Source organism: Lissotriton helveticus, chromosome 1_1 (genome assembly GCF_964261635.1).
Source record: "Lissotriton helveticus chromosome 1_1, aLisHel1.1, whole genome shotgun sequence".
Taxonomy (NCBI): domain Eukaryota; kingdom Metazoa; phylum Chordata; class Amphibia; order Caudata; family Salamandridae; genus Lissotriton; species Lissotriton helveticus.
Window position 1 is genome coordinate 583,893,138 of NC_136057.1, and position 20,062 is coordinate 583,913,199.

Here is a 20,062-nt window from a genome sequence, read left to right on the forward strand (position 1 = left end):
ACTTTGCCTCTTTCTGCTCGTTTCTGACCTTTATTCTGCCTCTTTCTGTTCGTTTCTGACCTTTAGTCTGATGACGCATTCACAGCGCCCAGATATTCCTAGGGGTGAAAGTGCTGCACTATACAAATGCTAATTGATTGTTGTGGATAGTGGTGCCTGCTTAGTTCCTTTTGTTTTGTGCTCCCCTCCTGAAAGCTTGGTTTGATCTCCCAAGTCTCCACCATAAAACTACAAGGAATTCCTTTCTGTAGTGTAGTTTGGGTTTATTTTCTGCAGTCCACCCAAACTCATGCGTACTTCTTCCCCTTTTCACCTCAGTCTTCCTACTCTGGCACATTCAGCCCAACCATCCATGTCAAAGACTTAAAGGTGGCATCTTTCTTTTCTGCTTGCAAGAACCCCTACTTTGGGTTTACCCTATCATTAACCTTTACCATACCTCTTAACTTTCCTCTCTAGCTGAATAACCTAAACGCATTCCTCTCACGTTTGAAAAACTAGTGATCAAGTGAAATACATGTTTAAGGAAGCTAATCACTTATGTGTTCTTTTGAACTACAAGCTTTACCATGAGCTGCAGTAATCTTCCCCACACGCACTTAGCAGAAAGTATAGTACACTCACTCTGCAGTGCTCTGGAAAATAGTGCTCAGGAAGTGGAGATATAGATGAGTGTCTCCAGTTTGAGGGGAATGCACAGTTCAGGTCTGCAACAAACTATGTAAAATGTCTAGCCTGACCCTTGTCATGGAAAGGTTCGGAAGAACCAAGTTAGGCAGATAATCTTAGGTCAGCGACACTTCCTCCTTGGAGCAAGACGCCCTTAGCTGAGAAAGGACTCATCACCTCAGACGAGCCCACTCAGAGCTGTCCCAGGTTTTTCCAGCCAAGGTTCTGACTTTTCAATTCAAGCTACATGGGTTGTCTGCAATTAAAAGACATCTGAAACAAAGAGCGCTACAGCAATTCTGCAACACACAACTCCCACAAGAAGAGATTCAAGTAATAGCACTGGGATGTTTCAGCAGCCATAATGGGACTCTCATAAAGAGCATTTTATTTGTCTCACATGGGCAACATGGGGGGGGGGGGGGTATGTCAAAAGCCCCTGTCTATGCAACTGGCTTAGCGTGGTATATGTTTCACATCAGAACTAATAATGTGTAGCTTATGTGTTTCTTATTAGCGCTAAATTGCATTTAAAAAACAAAATGGGGTCCTAGCCTGTCCGTCCTATCATAGGGTAGCTTTCCTCACCCAAGACTCCAAACTGTTTTTCTGTCCTCATTCTACCCAAAGGGGCCCAAAATGTCTCTAGGTGCTAGGAATAGGAGTTAAAAATAAATAATGAAAGTGGGCAGAGGACAAACCGTTCTGACATGCCCTTCAACCCTAGAGGGCAACTATAATTAAGCCCATCTGGAGTGGGCAGATTGGGGCTATACCCCTACTCTGCATATCCAAGTGAGTAGAAAGCCCACTAGACACTACAGCTTGTGCCCCTTTACTGCTGCACAATATTACAGACACGGGTGCAGAGGCAAAAAACCTGTTGGGAGGAACACTGATTGTAGAACACATAGAGGAGGAACACAGGGTACTCCCTTGGGAGGAAGGTAAGCTGGACCCCGATATTCCCCTTGTCAAAGAAAGACTGGTCTGCCTCCAGTGAAAGAAAGGAGGCATGGTTGCAACTCATTGTCCTATTCTTTCTCTAATGATCTCTCCTCAGTGAAGGTGCAAAGTTTGCTCTAGTACTGACACTTTTCTGTTTCCTACGGCATACTGTTGCAGTCCACACCAGGGGCGCTTAAATAAGGGTGTGATGCTACCCAAACAGTGCACCTGATGTCTAAATCAACCCAGATTTTTTGTTTTTATTATTTGGAATTAATACGTCCTGGAATCGGGTAATAACTCCCACTCCTTGAGCCCAAACAATTTTCCTTACACCCTTTACCCCCCTAACCTCAGAAGCGTGGCTCAGTGGTTAGAGGCGGCAGACCCGGAAGCTGAGATCAGCCGTGGACCAGGGTTCGAATCCCCGCCTCGGCGGGTCTCGGGCTCAAAAATTCCACTGACTCGACAATTCTCGCTCCGGTGCCTACTCGACTCACGGGGTCACACTCTGCGACTCTGGGCAATAGCTTGCTTAATCTCCACTACGGCCCCTCGCGGCGGGATGCCTGGCTTTCACCTTGTGAATACCCTGCCGGGGTATCTCACAGGGAAATACCAGGACGGGTTCCCTAAGCAAGCGCCTTGAGACCCCTGGGTGATTAGTGCGCTATATAAATCGAAATACATTTACATTTACAACAAATCTATTGTATAGAATGAGTGAACTTATTATGCCAAGGAATTGACAAACTGCAGAACCAAAAACGTTGTTTACCTCCTGATTTGCCCATGTGGCTTAGGCAACGTGGGTGAAACAGGTAGGGAACTCCGTCTTAGATTAACAGAACACAAGTCTGCTATTAGAACCAAGAAGGAAAATGCGCCCCTCACTGCTCATTTTATTTCTAAAAACCATAAATGCGAGGAGTTCAAAGACCAATAGACGTGGGGGCAATACAGAAAAGATCAGGAAAAAGAGAGAGCAGTGGTATCAGAGGCGCAACTAGAGCCAAATTTCGGGGGGGCTAAGAAAAAATTTCGGGGGAGGCTGAACTTTTAATCAGTAGATTGAGTGGAGCTGCAGGGCCTCCAAAAAGGGGTGAAACAACAGCAAGGCCTAATTAACATTCAAATGGTCTTTTAAAGACCTGTGAAACATTCGGGTGCGGCCGTGTGTGTACCCGGGATCTGTCTCATCCCGGGCTGAGTCCAATGGGTGTTGCGCGCCTGAGTGGTATATGTGTACACTAGATACGATTAACAAAGGTCTTAATAGTAGGGAAGATTGGATGTCGTTTATCATCTGACACCAACACTTAATATATTGATCATTTCTGTTAAATTAATTTCCTGCATAAGTCATATACATACAAAGAAAAAATTGTTTTCTTTATGAGATATTAGAACTCCAGGAACGAGCAGAGTTCCATGAGTGAAGCGAATACAGACTCCAGATTGCTGTTCATCTATAACAGAGAAGATTAGACAGCAAGGGATTTGTTACTAAACGTAATTATGATCAGATACAAGTGTGTGCTCCAAATAATGATGGCTCTTTCTTTGCCTAAATTAGAACATCCTCCGACCAACGTAATCGATCTTAAGACATGTAGGGAAGGTACGGTATAATTAATTAAATATAAAAAGCTTAGAATATATGTATGAATACGAGTTACAAATAGTCAGCCCCACTCCAAAATGGCGACTAACGTCGCCTTTCATTCAATGTAAGCACCGAACAATGTGAGTATCTTACGGTTCATCCTCTAAATATTCTGGAGTGATAACATCGGCTTTAAAATATACCTTTTAGTTAATATACAGCCACCAACAGTGAGTCAGTAATACACACGATGGAATATTTAGATTAATGGAACCACTCTAAGATGGCGGCTAGCAAGCCATAACACATCGTTTTAGTCCCGATTAAAACAAGGAAGTAATGTAGCAAGAACACCCCGGATGTTGATTGAAGAAGATCCGGGCAACAGTAGTTCAGGCGTGTAACTTCACTGAGTGAAAACAGGTGCGGTTGAGCCAAACAACATACAAAGCCAAGTAAATATCACTAGCGTGTAGCAGTGGCATGAAGTGGACGCACGTCGCCCTTTTCTTTTCCCGACCGCATTGACGGTAGGATTGTGCTTCACTCGAAAGTCCGATAATGCGATTATAGAAGGAGTTAGGATAATAGTTCTCCTGCTGTAAATAACTAGGCTTTGTCAGATACTATGCTAACGTGCAGGTAGAGGGAGAAAGAGGGGCAGTTAACACGCTTACTATCTGTGCGGTATCTCTCCGTTTCTAAGAACTAGACTTTATTCCAACTGACTCGGAACTGATTAGCGGCCAATAGAACACAGCGCTGGGTATTGAGAGAGAGGGCGGTAGATAGCACGCCTATACGTTTAAGGATACTCGCCTAATTTTATATGCATAATTGATATGCCCCCGACACTCAGCCCTGAGATATGATAACAGGTCCCATAGGAGAAATACGATCCGGGATCTTTCTCCTAATATTGAGACAGCAATGTGGGAACCAGCCTATATAGATAGAACACAAACTACAGTGACACACGAGGGCAACAAGAGCCAGCCTGTAGTTTTATATTTAATAACATAATTGACATCGGTAGAATAACTAATCAAAAGGATCTTAATTTGTAAACACAGGAGGGTACGCCCATCTTCAGTTTAAATCAAGAATCGGCATGAAATAGTGACTATTACCCACAATGCCGCGAGATTAAAAGATGATTTCCTTATTGGGGACTTCTTCTTCCTCCACTACACAGGTAATTATATATTAAACCTGGTCTATGCTGAACAAGAGTGAGGGAACGTATGTAGGACATGTATCATTACCTCACATTCCATATTATTTCAGGAGAGTAAAATGGTTTTAAAGAAAAAAACTTTTAACATCTGGATTGGCTTACAGAAAATATAAAGGTGCCATACAACTACCTATGGTGAGATTTCCCGTGGGTTTATAGGCTGCATGATAGCAACAATAAGAGTGGTCATTATTGATGCGCGTTTATAATTATGTTTCCTAGCTTGAAAATTTCTACTTGATTTTAACAACGAGTTGGTATACACCACATGGTCCACACCTCAAAGAAATAGAGGAGCCATAGGAACACTAAGGCCATTATCCTTTTGTTCTCAAGGTGAGATTAACTAAATCATGGGAAATATACCATGCCATTGCCTAGTGATTAGAACACGCCAGCTAGTATGAATGTGTGACAACAGTTGAGTAGGAGATTTGGAGATGCCATAAAATGAAACTGTGATCTAGGAACTGTAGGAAGGCTTGTGATTGGGCCATACATAATGGGACATATACCGAACAAGGAAAGGGTAAAAGAATGTTTCAGTCAATATATTATTATTATATATTGTGATATACCTGCAGAGGCAACTGTTAGTTTAAAAATTTCTTTATAGATTTATGAATCTACAGGCCACATTTGTGATTGTATGCTATTGAAAAGTTAGATTAATTAATGTATGCGTCATATTTGTGTTACATAGGTTTAACAGTGATTATGTTTTATAGGTGAACACTTGAAACAATTATAAAAGAGAGTCATTAACTGGTCTTGATAAAGATGGAATGAATTAGAAAAACCATCGAAACGCGTTGACGCCCTAAACAACATACACAATCTATCTTCACAGCATTGCTGGAATAAGGAGCAACAAAAACTTACAATTTATCTTGCAATGCTAGTAAAAACTTTTTTGATAATAGATGTGTTAAACTTCAAGACTAATTAGGCTGGTCTGAACTTGGAACTCTCTTCTGCTGCTATACTGTATTTATTATGATATGTAATTGTTCATTTTTTGTTTTAGTTTTTATCATGACATGTTGAGCTGTTTGTTCAGTTCTTTTAAATTGATGAATTTTAACTTGATTTAATGAAATAAATGTGGTATAATTTTCATTTTGTATAGTTGTCCTTGAGTTATGTATGGTGTAATCTGCCCTTCAAATATATATGGCACAAAAACTTACTTTAGGGTGAATGGTGAGAGAAAGTAGTGAATGTGATATAGCATAAGTCGTCAATTAGAGATTTGTCCATATTTGACGCATAGAAAAGTTACCCCATGGGATTTCTTTTATTCTACTGTTGAAGTGCCCTATTCCCATTGGGTGTACGGCATACTGTTGCAGTCTACACCAGGTGCCCTTAAATAAGGGTGTGATGCCACCCAAACAGTGCACCTGATGTCTAATTCAACCAAGATTTTTTTTTCATTATTTGGAATTAATACGTCCTGGAATCGGGTAACAACTCCCACTCCTTGAGCCCAAACAATTTTCCTTACACCCTTTACCCCCCCAACCTCGCTACCAAGGCTTTGAGTCCAAATATTACAGTCATCCCCATGGCAAGTGAGATCTAATGTGGATACTTTTGGGCGCGGTTTTGACATATGGCTTGGCAGAGATTGTGTAAACTCCCACTCTCCCTCCTCATTGTCAGAAATACTGTCCAGCGCCCAGGTTGGGGACTGATGCCAAGATGATCCCACACCTGACTCAATACTTTTCTCATTTTTCTCCTGGGTAGTCTGTAGGTTTGATCCTACCCTCGCCGCCAGTGAGCATATTGGGGTGTTTACCCCTCATTCTCCCATTCCGTGAAGGGGGGAGGCTCTGAAAGGAAAGATAATTAGTGTTTATGAATATTATTGAAGCGCTCATGATGCAGAAAACATCTTTGAGCGATAAAGGTGAACCCAGAGCACAGACCTCTAGATGCAGAGTTGCAGAAAGTAAAGATAATATATAAACAGATCTTTAAAGTTTAAATACCTCATCTAACTAGAATCAGATACCAGGGTCTAGCTTAGATAAATGGGGGAAGGATGAAGGTGCTTTTAAAAAGCGGGATTGGAGGGAAGCTCTTAAGTGTCCAAGAGAAATAGTGATCATGACAACATTGAAATGACATCCTACTGTATACAACAGAACGGTTATTTACTTCAAAATGGTCTCAGAAGTGGTTCACTATTTTACATCACACAGGAATGCCAAATGAAGCTAAAAATAACCATGTAACGGATAAAGGGGGAACTATACAGCTAGATAATAAGATGTAGGGCCACTTGCTTGGGTTAACATATTATGAAATGCCTTGGCCAGTATTTCACTTGCTTGTGAGTCATTGCAAATGGCTGCAACAGTAATTTGCCCCATGGGTTTGGTGCTTATATTGTAATAAAACTCAAAACAGAACTATTCTAAAAAACCCACATTTACCCACCAAACTAAAATGTAGACTTTCAAAAATAAGACTGAAAAGAAACAGCTGTCCTGAATAGTGAAACCATGAATTATTTTATTACCTGAATTGATTCATCCTCTGGAAGAGCCACTGTAAAATTGACATGACAGAGGCAGCAGGGAATCATTGATCGCAGCTTGAAATACAGGCTCTGTTAAAAATATTGAACATGTGTTTATAGAAAATGTATAGCATACAGAATACCTAATGGTTTAAATATTTATAGTCTTCACAGGGAACATAGAGGAATAATTAAACTACAGCATCTGGACATATTCTCACCTAAAAACAGAGGAGAATGACAAATATACATTTTAAGGGATGGTTCTAGATTTACTGACAATAATGAAATCCAAATAAGTTTTATATTTCATTTGAAGTCCTTATACTTAAGATTACCATACAAGGCAACTTTGTATACACAGTCGCACACATTTAAGTCTAAGGTATTTCAGAATGTTGCTTCAACGTTTCAGAAATACTGAGATGCAGCATTACAACTTTGATTATACATTATAACTGCCCATTTTACCTCCGGCAACGTTTATCACAAATTGAAAAGTTGATGTTAACCCCCTCTCATCAAAAATCACAATGCCTCCACTTCAATTTATGTCCAACACAGAATTTACATCGATACAATTAATACAATTATAGAGAAAGAGAAGCATTTGGATTCTCACCAGATCAGATGTTAACCAATATGCGCCATTAAACCAATGCTTACATCATCTGTCACAGGCCACCTTTCAATGGAAGTGGGTGTTTGAGAGTGAACTGGTGGTGTTCGCCATTGTTTCAATATTTTTTATTTATTTCATAGACTTTTATTCGGTTACCACTTATTATTGCAACCATAAAAAGTACAATAACATTAAGAACAAACATTTGTAAAAACGTATTACAAACAAGTCAATCGTGTTATACACGAAAAAAAGTAAACACATTTACTTGTAAAACGTTAACTAAAATATAAATTACTCATAATTACGTCGATATTTGATACAAGATTTTAAAAAGTTAGCTATGTACTTCGCTATAAAACTTGACTCAAGGGATTGCAGGGACATAAATGCTGGGCGACAGGATCTTAAACCCATTGATCGCAGTAAAGGCAGGATCCAGACCTTCCTAGGAAAAGTATAATATTTACAAAAGAAAACAATATGTAATGTTGATTGAGGGGAAAGACCATCGCAGGGACAAGGAATGATTGTAGGAGACCAGTTTTGGGAATTTGGAAAGGTTACAAGCCGGAAAAAAGAATTAAAACGAAACCTTGTCAAAAGGTACTTTTCATAATTGTTCAGATGGAAGGTCAAATAAGGTTGAATACCCAGATAGTTCTGAACAGCAACGATTTGAGTGTTTGCGGGTTTCACCAGTTCCATCGAACATCGAAGAACTCTTAAGTGGCACAAGCACAGCTTTTTTAGTTCTTTCCTCGAGATGTCGCCTATACTGGGTGGATCCTGGAAAAAACTGCTACGGCCCATGTCCCGACAAAAGTTCCTTATATATACAAGCCAGGGTATTTTTTCCCAGTTATCAAGGTCTATACAATCCAAAATTAATGAACGCGTTAGGTGGCACTCCTCTTTAATCCATATGCGGTGCCACAAGAGCATGGGTTGGCAGCGAATGGTGTCCGTGATGTAGTCCATACCCAATTCGGCTAGCGAGGCATAGGTTGGGGCACTTTGTGGTAGGGCCAGCAAATACTTAACAAATCCATTCTCAACAGATTGAAGTGGGTTTATTGGAACATAGCCCCAAACCCCTGCTCCGTACGTTGCCACGCTGTGACACTTTGCGTAATAAATAGTAAGAAGTTCAGGAGGAGCCGGTTTCCCCAGTTTCCTTGAAAAGGTGACCAGGGCTGCCGTTGCTCTCTGGAAGAGCAACTTTTTGCGTGCCACAGCCTGCCGCCAGCTCAATGAATCGTCCACCAAGATGCCCAAGTAAGGATAGACGTGGGTTCGTTCAAGCTTGGTTTTTTCAACAAAGAGAGATTTAGGGCTTTTAATTTTTGGGCCAAGGTGCATTACAATTGTCTTTTTTATATTGACCTTAAGGCCTAATGATCCCATGTAGGAACAGTACTTGTTGAGCTGTACTTGCAGTTGGGTCAGCGTCCTAGCAAAGATGACAGAGTCGTCCGCATATAGCAGCGTTGGTATGGGGCGATGTTTAATTTGTGGAAGGTCCTGGCTCCCTTCTAGCATAGCTGACTCCAGACCATTAGTATATAAATTGAACAGGAAGGGGGCCAGTACACAGCCCTGCCTAACCCCTTTGGTAATTGAGAAAGGGGGGGAAAGTTCTCCATTGATCCCGAACCTGACTCTTGCCGTTGCATCCGAATAAAGTTCGCGCAAGAATGCAATGAGAGCGGGGTCGACCCCTATTTCCCCGAGCAAAACCCAAAGTTTGGGGTGCAGGACACAGTCAAAAGCTGCGCTGAGGTCAACATATACAAGAAATAGGTGACCCCTTTTGGCGCCCACGTATTTCCCAATCAGAAGGGCGAGATTCGGGCCTGCTCCACAGTCCCAAGACCCGCCCGGAAGCCATATTGAAGGTCGGTCATGACGTTGTTAGTTGCTGCCCACTCCTGAAGACGTTCCAGAAGCAGTCGCCCCGCTACCTTTCCCAAGGAGTCCAGGAGGGAGATGGGCCTGTAACAGACCGGATCATTCCGGTCGCCCTTCTTGAAAATGGGGAGGAGAATAGATGTGGACCATGAGTCGATAAGACCTGTCGTTGTTACCGCAGCCAGTACCTGGGTAAGAAGTGGGGACCAAAGCTCGATGTTATGAGTGAAAATGTCCACCGGCACCCCATCGGGGCCAGGGGCCTTGCCTGGTTTTGACGCTTTTAAGGCTCTGACCACCTCTCCATGCTCAAATCGGATGTTTATTGGAAAGATCTTTGGGTCCGATGAGGTGGCTGCAATAAAACCCCCCTCTACGGGCTCTGTTTGACATCCGCCAAAGATTCTCGAGAAATGGGCAACCCACTCTTCTGCTGTCACTGCGACATCAAGATGTTGGACTGTCGATGGGTCTGACAGGAATGGAGATTTTACAACTTGCCAAAAGAGGCCACTATCTTTTCTTCGGCAGCTGTCATGTAGTTGTGACCACAAGTTCGCCTTTATTTCTTTACTGCGTTCTGCCCTTGCAGCCTTATAGAGCTTTCTTAGTTTAGTTATCTCAGGGATGTTCCTCGGAATGTTCCGGAGAGCTGCCTTGAGGTTAGAAAGAGCTTTCCGACACCCGTAGTTAAACCAACCCTCGGCCGATGGTTTGCGTACATGCTTACGAGATAATTCCTCCTTTATTATTCCCAGAATCCTGCCAAAGCTGTCCAAGACAGTTTGAGGCGAGGAATCAGGATTTAAATAGTCATTTACACAGAGGCTTGCTTTTTTGAGAACTTTCTCCGTTACTACATCAGGATCTATTTTTGCCCACTTTACTGAAAAGCCGTTCACTTTATCCATTTTTAGCGATTGTTGTGTTAACAGGCTTGTAACATTTGTATGTAGTGAAACAGATTTTGGTTGTATTAAAATGCTATTAGGGAAGTGGTCACTGCTAATATCGGATCCTGTGCAAAATTTTGCTATTTGGCCCTTCATACTCTGTGAGCAAAGAATAAAATCAATTGTACTTGACAGACCCCTACCATGAAATGTCGGAGAGAAGTCAACTTGTGGGTATACCAACTCGTTTGCGTAGTCCATCTCCAATGAGAAGAGGCTCTCGTTCAGGCAATTCCCATTAATGGTGTGTGCAAAATGGGCCAGGGGGCTATCAGTCTCATCTAACAATCCACAGTTCCCATTTCTGTGAATGGAGCATAATGAAATATTGAAATCGCCCCCCCAAATAACGTATAGAGGGAGAGACGATGGCTTATTCAACTGTAATGTTAAAAAAGTGGTAATTTCATTTAGTATCTTCACACACTCAAGTGGTTGAAGATTATTATATAAATTTACCAAGAGGTAAGTAAAACTGTTGTTCAGGTGGATTTTTAGAATTTGGTAGCAAACCTCTTCTTTTAAGCTAGTTGTTATTGTAGAGGAAAGGTTGTTTGTTACATAAACTGCTAGACCACCCTTGGGTCTTCCGAACAAGCCCTGCTTTGCTGGAATGAAAAAAGTTTTAAAGCCCACCAGATGAACAGGGACAGTTAACCAAGTCTCCTGAAGGCATACTAAGTGGTTCTCGTTGATTGTGTCTGCCCATGATTGTAAATTAATCTTGGAACGAAGACCAGCAATGTTCCAGAATAAAACAGATAAGGTCGTCCCCTTAGATGGGGAGGAGTTAAATTTTTGACCGTACGGGATAGCTGTGCTAACATTTTTAGTTGTGGTCATTGGCAAAGGGCTATTCCGAGTCACAATCGGGGAAGGTAATTTAAGACCCTCGGTCAGTGGAGACGACAAGTCAGGAGGACTTACAGATTCCTCCGGATCACGTCCTGTGAGGCCATGGGAAGGAGTGAGGGATGTGAGGGATTGGGCACAGGTGGTAAGTAGTGCAGACAGGACTTTAGTATTATCAGAATGAATCACTAAATCTCTCTCTGGCAACTGTGGAAGCCCAGGGGCCCTCTGGACCTGATTGCTGCTGTGTGGAATGGCTAACGGTCAATCGACCATTTCCAGGCAGTCGTATCTATTTCTAATGGGAATACCTTGCCATCCCACCAAAGAAGCCTGTTCCCTACTAGGATACCAGGGCCGAGGTTCCCACTCCCGCCTACTATTCCTTTGAGTAAACCAGGGACCCACATAGTTCCAGGGACACTCTGATGGCTGGTCCCAATTTGGAACCATTGGATACTGGTTACTATGTATTGGGGGGTAAAAGAAGGAGAGACGATGTGCGTCAATCCCCCCTTTCTTGGCCAAAGCTGGCCATGAGCAAATGTAGTCAACAGTGGCTGGGTCATCGCAATTTACTATGATACAGTCTCCCTGTATACTTTTAAGTTCGGTCCCTATCCACGGAACTCTGCGTACGGTAGAGATTCTGCTAGTATGTGGAGGTTGTATTGGCCTATTTACATTAAGCCACTGTAGGACCTTATTCTGGAGAGACCAAGACAGTTCCTTTGTGGTTACCGGGAGCTCCGGGACCCCCGTGAGGATGACAGTATAGGGAGACACTTCTGGGGGAAGATGGATCGGGCGTCTAGGCCTAATCCCCCTTTTCCCTTCGCCCAGTGCATTTGATGAAAAATGACGAGGCATTAAAGATGGAATAGGTCTCGGATTTAATAATTGAGCGGGACCCTTATCAGAAATGGGCTGAGACGAAATGAGCTGAGACGAAATGGGCTGCGATGGAACTGGCTGGGTAGGAATGGTACTCGGGGTCTTAGCCGTGGGCCCACTTCCAGGGATGGAGAGGGAGGGGGTTTGTGGCCCTTTAGGCTTCGTTAGATTGGTTTGGACTTTTGTCGCCTTGGACGACTTAGGTTCGCAATCCTTTTGACCCCCTTGAGCACCTATACTGAGAGGAATGTCTTTACCCACCCCTGAATTCGGTTGACCCACACTGTGCTGATTAGATGGTTTCAGGACAAGTTTCGCAAGTTGTTTTTCAATAATCATTATACTGCGTTCTAAGGGTTGAAGATGATGTTTTAAAATTTCCCTGAAACTTGCCAAAAGCTGGGTGTTTGTACTACACAAGCTACCGATCTCCCCCGCAGTGCCCGTGGTCGTTGGATTAACAGATGGGTCTAATAAATTAATAGATTGAGTATTGGAGTCGTTTGAAAAGTCCTGCGATGGCTGGACATTTGGCCTCTTTTTATTAGTTGTAGCAACTTGTTTTTTTTTTAAATGACCTTTTTTCTTATCTTTACCCTGCTTAGGGAAAGCAACCTCCTTCGCCCCCATATACTGATTCCCAGGACCTGGATCTTGAGTTTGGAGTAACTGAAGGTCTGGAGTATTTTCAAGATTACCTATAGAATCAAAGTCTGAGGAGAGATTCGTGACTGATAAATCAACTGATTTCTGGATGGAATGGATCTCCACTGGGACAGTTGGCTGTAATAACAACGCAATATTTAAAGCCGATTGTAGCGGGGATAGCGCTGAGGCTAGGGGGCCCATTGATGACCTTCTGGCAATTGCAAGGTCTTGTGACACCCTTCGCTCAAGCAGAGATATACTCTGATCAATGGCTTCATTTGTTCTTGAGATAAATTGATCAATAGGGCTGGTGATCAGGGCGTTGGTCAAGGCCGTCTTACTTCTGCTCCCCCGTGTCATGGTAAATAAACGTGGAACTGTACACGGTAGGTTGTGATGAAACTACTCCCTAGGACAGGTAAGAACGAATAGGTGTACCTGATGGTCGAGGAGTATTTTACCAGGCACAATAGCCAAGGGGGGTGGCCCAGCCCAGCCTGGATCAGTCTAGAACCCAGCGTCCCGCGAGGCGGGGCTGATGTTGCTTATGAGCGCCTCCTGGCACTGTCCGGGTGACGTGGCGGACCTCAAGGGCTGATGGACTGTGTAGTCCGCCCCTCACCACGCTTCTCTCAGCGGCCCCGCTCTGATGTTTGTGGAAGCGGCGGGGCGGCGGGAGACGGCGGAAGGTCCGCAGCTGCAGGCAGTGGAGAGAACAGTCAGATTTGCACTCTAGCAGGACGTGCACAGGTACGGAAAGAATCCCCCGCTCAGTGGGGCTGGTGTTGCTTATGAGCGCCTCCTGGCGCTGTCCGGGTGACGCGGCGGACCTCAAGGGCTGATGGACTGTGTAGTCCGCCCCTCGCCACGCTTCTCTCAGCGGCCCCGCTCTGATGTTTGTGGAAGCGGCGGGGCGGCGGGAGACGGCGGAAGGTCCGCAGCTGCAGGCAGTGGAGAGAACAGTCAGTTTGCACTCTAGCAGGACGTGCACAGGTACGGAAAGAATCCCCCGCTCAGTGGGGCTGGTGTTGCTCATGAGCGCCTCCTGGCGCTGTCCGGGTGACGCGGCGGACCTCAAGGGCTGATGGACTGTGCAGTCCGCCCCTCGCCACGCTTCTCTCAGCGGCCCCGCTCTGATGTTTGTGGAAGCGGCGGGGCGGCGGGAGACGGTGGAAGGTCCGCAGCTGCAGGCAGTGGAGAGAACAGTCAGATTTGCACTCTAGCAGGACGTGCACAGGTACGGAAAGAATCCCCCAATATTTGTTTTAAGGATACGTAGTGACACAGAAGTGCTACTCAAAAGACTTACAAAAGGGGGTGGTGATGGACGGAGCATCTGAACCAATCAAACACTCACACCCAGTCAAAAGATCTGGGTTTAATCCATCACGTTCTTTAGCCCACTCTGCCACCCCAGTTCAGACATGGCTATATGCAAATCAGTCTGACCCTGTGCCTCATGGGAACAGTCCAGCCCGAACTGCCAAGCCATGCCTTCCCTGGACCGGAAACAAGCTCCCTAGGACCGGTTTCTGGCATTGCAGCCGTCTTCCGCCCGGCTTGCTTGAATCCAGTGGCAAAGTGAGCAAGGGACCCACGTCTGGGCATACCCTGCCAACTTAGGGCAAACAAAGCAAACACAAGGAGATGATGTACGGAGTGCCGGAAGCTTGTTTCCGGTCCAGGGAAGGCATGGCTTGGCAGTTCGGGCTGGACTGTTCCCATGAGGCACAGGGTCAGACTGATTTGCATATAGCCATGTCTGAACTGGGGTGGCAGAGTGGGCTAAAGAACGGTGATGGATTAAACCCAGATCTTTTGACTGGGTGTGAGTGTTTGATTGGTTCAGATGCTCCGTCCATCACCACCCCCTTTTGTACCACTCAAAAGACTGGCATCTCTTGGTTACTCCTTTAGCGGACATCAAGCTCTCATGGAATTTAGAGGTGAGTAACTAAAACTGGCTAATATAAAATCTGGATGTAATGATTGCGCTCCTCTACCAATATACCAGTTTTACCAACAGACAACCAAGCAGTCTTAGTGGCCACTCGGCAAAGAAGCTGATTTGACAGGAATGCAAGACAGACTGTCTCTCCCTACAGGGGTAAAGAGCCAGTTCTTTAAGGTTTTCCTAAAGGGAGAGTGCATTTTAATACAAGTCAGATGATGAGGAAGCGAGTTCCAGAGCTTTGCAGCCGCAACCAGGAAAGCTCTCCCTCCCCATCTTTTCTTCTGAACTTTCGGCAAAGTAACCAAGTTGTAATGAGCTGGACAAAGATTTCTCCCAGGCATATACCAATGAAACATAGCCTTAATTCCCTCTCCCTCCGGGCTAACATGATTGAGGGCCGTATGTACAATGCAGGGCACCTTGAACATTATGCGGTTTTTTATTAGGAGCCAGTGCAGGCCATGTAGTCCCTTGGACACAGACTGTCGTTTCGGATAATCCAGGGTGAGCATTGCCAGCGCATTCTGCTCTAGTTGCAGTTTGGTTTGAGTGTTACTGTTGGTCTTTAGGTACAGCACATTACAATAGTCAATCTAGAGGAGACCAATGCCAAGTCTACTTGTTTCAGTGCCGGAAGGGGGATGAATGGAAAGATTTTCTTCAACATTCTCATGATTCAGAAACAGGTTGTTGTGGTGTGCTTAACCTGCTGGTGCAGGGAAAGCTCACTGCCCCAAGATTCTTGGCTATGTCTGTTTGAGCTGGTAAGATACCCAGCATATTCGGCCACCAATTATTGTTCCACACAGCACGTCGGTCTTCTCACCATTAAGCTTCAGTGAATTTTTTTTCATCCACCCAGCTACTGTTGTTGTCATACAGCTGTTAAAGTTGGCTGCGGTAGCATACATGTCTTTAGAAATCAACACAATTATCTTGGTGTCATCAGCATATCTCTCTGCTTGTAGCCCAAAAGCGTGTATAAGCCTGGCCAGTGGGGAGATGTAAAGATTAAATAGCATGGGGCTCACAGGTGAGTCCTGCGGCACCCACAAGGCAGGGAGAAAGGGTCAGATAGTAACTGATTCATATATACCCTATCAGATCTATCCTCAAGAAATGGGTACAGCAGTTTCAGAGCCATGTCTGTGATACCCAGTCCCAGTAAGTGTTCGATCGGCAGGGATGGGGAGATGGTATGGAAAGCTGTGGACTGATCTGCATCCACTAAGCATCTGATACTGTCCCATAGCAGATAACAGCTCTGTTTCAGTTGCATGATTCTTTAGGAACCCAAACTGTGAAACGTCCAACAGACTCTGTTCCTTCACTTCAGCCATCAAGTGGCTGTTAATATGTTTCTCCAAGATCTTGGCTGGGACAGGAAGCAGAGAAATAGAACAATAGTTATTAAGGTCATTGGGGTCAAGTTTGGGCTTCTTGAGAAGTGGCTTTACTTTTGCTTCCTTCCAGAGCCGAGGGTAGCACCCTGAGATGATGACTTTGTTCATCATCGCTGATAACGGTTGAGCTACCCCATCAGCCACCATTTGCAAACTTTTTGGTGCACATAGCTCATGGGGAGAACCTGATTTGGTATTGAGAAGGTGTAGTTCAACAAACCTCAGTACAAGTCAATGAATTTTCCTTGACACCTATAGATATTAGGGAGTGTGGCAGCAGCTCTAAACTTGAAGACAGCGTGTCATCGGCTTCTGTTCTAACTATAAATATTTGAGATTTTAAGTTGAAAAAACTCTGCTGGCTGGTTACATGGCTTAAATAAGCCTACAATTTCTGACAAAGCTGGAGGTGTGGATAGCTACTGAATGATTTGAAAGAGTTCTTTTGAGGAGTTAGTTGCCTCGATTATGTTAGCGCAGTAGATGCCTTTTTCTTCTCTGAGAGCTAATTTATAGTGTCTGATTGCAATCTTATATGCGGACCTTCCTGCACCTCATACTGTTTCCTCCCTGGAGGGTGACTGGTGGCTGCAAGCCGGCCTGAGAAGCCTTAGTCCTTCGGTAAACCAGGGGGCCGTGGGCAGTTTTCCCCTGGCATTGACTTCCCGTGTAAGTGCTACCTTAGCTGCCGCACACAGCCAGGCTGAGAAGTCCTCCACCCCTTTATAAACATCCTCCTGGACAATAAAGAGCTTGCTTTCAAGAGCGACAGTAAAGGATTCTACTGATACTCCCTTCCAGTCCCTCCTGGGGATCTTAATATGAGAGAGCGTATCACAGTGAATGCAAAGTAGACTGCACTATTGTCCAACCAGCTGAGGGAAAACACTTTCTGAAAAGACAGCAGAGGATCAGAAACCCATAAGCTTGGCTCTGTGGTCCCACAGACCATCCTGCACAAATACACAGTAACATGAAATACACTTATTCTATATATGCCTTTAGCACTGAAGAACTAGTTACTTACCTTTGGTAACGGCTTATCTGGTAAAGGCTAACTAGCCGCAGATTTCTTTAACTTAGAATTATTTCCTTGCATCAGACTGGATCAGGAAAATGTTTGTGACCAGTACCCCCTGCGTGCTGGTAGGTAGCATGGTTCTGCCACGCATGGCTTTTCACATGCCAGAAGTGATGTGTACTGTGCCTATATAGGTACCACCCCAGGGTGCTGTCAGTTTCGTTTTGCAACTTTCCACACCAGAAGCACAGAGCCACGAAAAACACTGACCATTGTGTGTTGAACCAGGGCCCTGAAAAGGGAAACAACCCTTAATACTAAAATCAGTTCGCAGAGCAGTGAGGATGGGTGGGTTGGTAAGGAATATGAGGCTAGCTAGCGTTTCTACCAGATAAGCCATTTCCAAAGGTAAGTAACTTGTTCATCTGACTTCTAGTTGCAGATTCCTTACCTTAGAATAGATACCCAATCAATACCTACTCGGACAGGAGTCTGCAAACATGATTGAAACCATAAAATCCTGCAGGACCGAACATGCAACGTGCCCATCCCAACGGACCTCACTGTCCAGGCAGTATTTGGTGAACGTGTGAAGCAAGGCCCACGTTGCTGCCTGGCAGAAGCTTACAAGCCCTCCAGGGGTGGCTTCTTGGCCAATGAATAGCAGATCTTAATGCAGAGTATGATGCATCAGGAGATGGCTAATTTATGCACGGCCTTCCCTTTCATGGCCCGACATATCCCACACAGAGTGGATTATCCACCTGGAACGTTTTTGTGGGGTCAAGGTAGAAAGAAAACACTCTTTTTGGGTTCAGCCCATGGAGTCTCTTCTATTCTTTAGAGTATGAGGTGGTGCATTAAAGGTAGGCAAAGTGATGGACTGGATTTCGTAGAATGGTGTGACTACCTTCGGCAAGTTGGACGCTAGAGTCCGAAGGACCAGTTTGTCTAGAAAGAAAGACACATATGGAGGCTGAGATGACAGGGCCTGCAGTTCACAAACTCAACGGGCAAATGCAATTACCACCAGAAAGGCCATCTTGATGGTGAGAAGCCTAAGAGGGCAGGTATGAAGCGGCTCAAAGGGAGCGCGCATCAGAAAAGTAAGAACCAAATTAAGGCACCATTGAGGCATAAAGAATAGAGTTGGTGGAAACATACTGGAGACCTTTAAGGAACCTATTTACCATGGGGGACTTGAAGAGGGAAGGTTGATATGGCAGCTGCAAGAAGGCAGAGATGACAAATAAGTAACCTTTAACATGCCCAATGCAGAGCCCTGCTGGGAAAAGAGTAAGGATACACAACAATACCTGGGAAAGTGGGACAGATAAGGTCAACCTGTTTGTCTGTGCACCATGCCACAAACTGGTGCCAACGGCCGGCACATACAGTCCTGGTGGAGTGAGAGGGAAGAGCTAACATGGCGGGGCGGACGTGATCCACACCGGCTCCCGAGACCGTTACCGACGTGAGAGCGCTCCCATAGCGCTGGCGTCCTACAAAATACCTGCATTAATCCAGAGCGATGGAGGGAGGCAGCGGAGCCATCAGCGCTGCTGAAGGGATGCCGCCGCAGTGACAGCTGCCGTGTAGCAGGTTGCAGACTGGAGCCTGACACGGAGTCAAGATGGCGCAGGCGAGGACGTAGATGAGAAGTCTATTGCGGGAGTGTTATTGAGGGCCCACTGACTCGGCTGGAGGAATGGCTGAGCACTGAAGTGCCCCGGGAGGCAAGTCGCAGCACTGGAGGTGAGCCTGGTGGTGGGCTGCTACCCGGCGATAATGTGCATGGGAGATGGCGGGAACCACGAGCGCTCCGGAGGACCCACAGGCCACGAAAAGTCCTGTCTGTTCCTCCTGAGGCATTTGAGAGTGGCGAGGGGCGGAGGATTGAGCCCCAGGGAGTCCTGGTTGACATCCCCCCTACAATTAGAATTGCTGACACCGGGGTTTTTATTCAACTGTGCCCTCGAGTGAGTTAAGGTAATCTGCCTGACCCTAAAATGGAGTCTGTTTGATGGCGGCCTAACGACATAGTGGGGCTCAGTGAGGCTGCTCAGCACCACGTCGATGTGACCGGGAGGGAGACAAACAGAAACCCTACCCTGCAGAAATGCAAGTAAGGGCGGCGATGCAGCAACCAACTAGAGTAAACACCTTGCCTGACCCCAAGACGGCATCTGGAAAACATTCTAAGACAGAGTGAAGACCCTGAGCTTCTGTTAAGAGTCCCTGCCCATACTGAGAAAGAAGGTGACATCAAATGACAATTACATTATTGGCGCGATCCTTGGGCTGAGTAATCACACTGCCCTCTCGTGAACTTGAGATTGATACCGTTCCCTAGCCAAACAACACTCTTCCCAACCTCCCCCATATATTTTCCACCAAGCGACTCCCTCAGCCTCTGCAGGCACAGCTGGAATATCCTGGATGCCGGTCCCCTAGGAGACGTTACTTGTAGTAGTTTCGAATAGCCACCCCCCTTTCCAAAATAAACTAAATGCTACCAGTCACTCCTACCTCACCTAACCCTGATGCACATAACCATCTGAAACCACACGGCCTGAACTCCTTCTACATCACTTTCCCCCAACGTCTCACCTAAAACAAAAAAGATCTTCAAACACAGAATGATCAGACATCATCCAGAAATACTATTCGCGGACATTTACCACTGCTCCCCTAAAGGGCAGTGGAAAATGGATCTCATTTTTCACACGGATAGACTCAAAAACTGGATCAACACCCTCAGAACACATCTCCTCGTAACCAAAACAACCACTACCCCCACAGGTGTCAATTGTC

General features: G+C 45.1%; 1 protein-coding gene across 8 annotated transcripts in view; it reads right to left on the reverse strand.

Moving 5' to 3' along the window:
* The window catches only part of C2CD5 (C2 calcium dependent domain containing 5), a 1,003,795-nt gene that overhangs the window by 258,999 nt on the left and 724,734 nt on the right, over positions 1-20,062 (reverse strand). For all 8 annotated transcript variants that reach the window (XM_078674090.1, XM_078674088.1, XM_078674089.1 and 5 more), the window contains one exon: positions 6,991-7,080. In XM_078674090.1, coding sequence (XP_078530216.1) covers positions 6,991-7,080 — 90 coding nt within the window. The remainder of the gene's footprint in view (positions 1-6,990; positions 7,081-20,062) is intronic.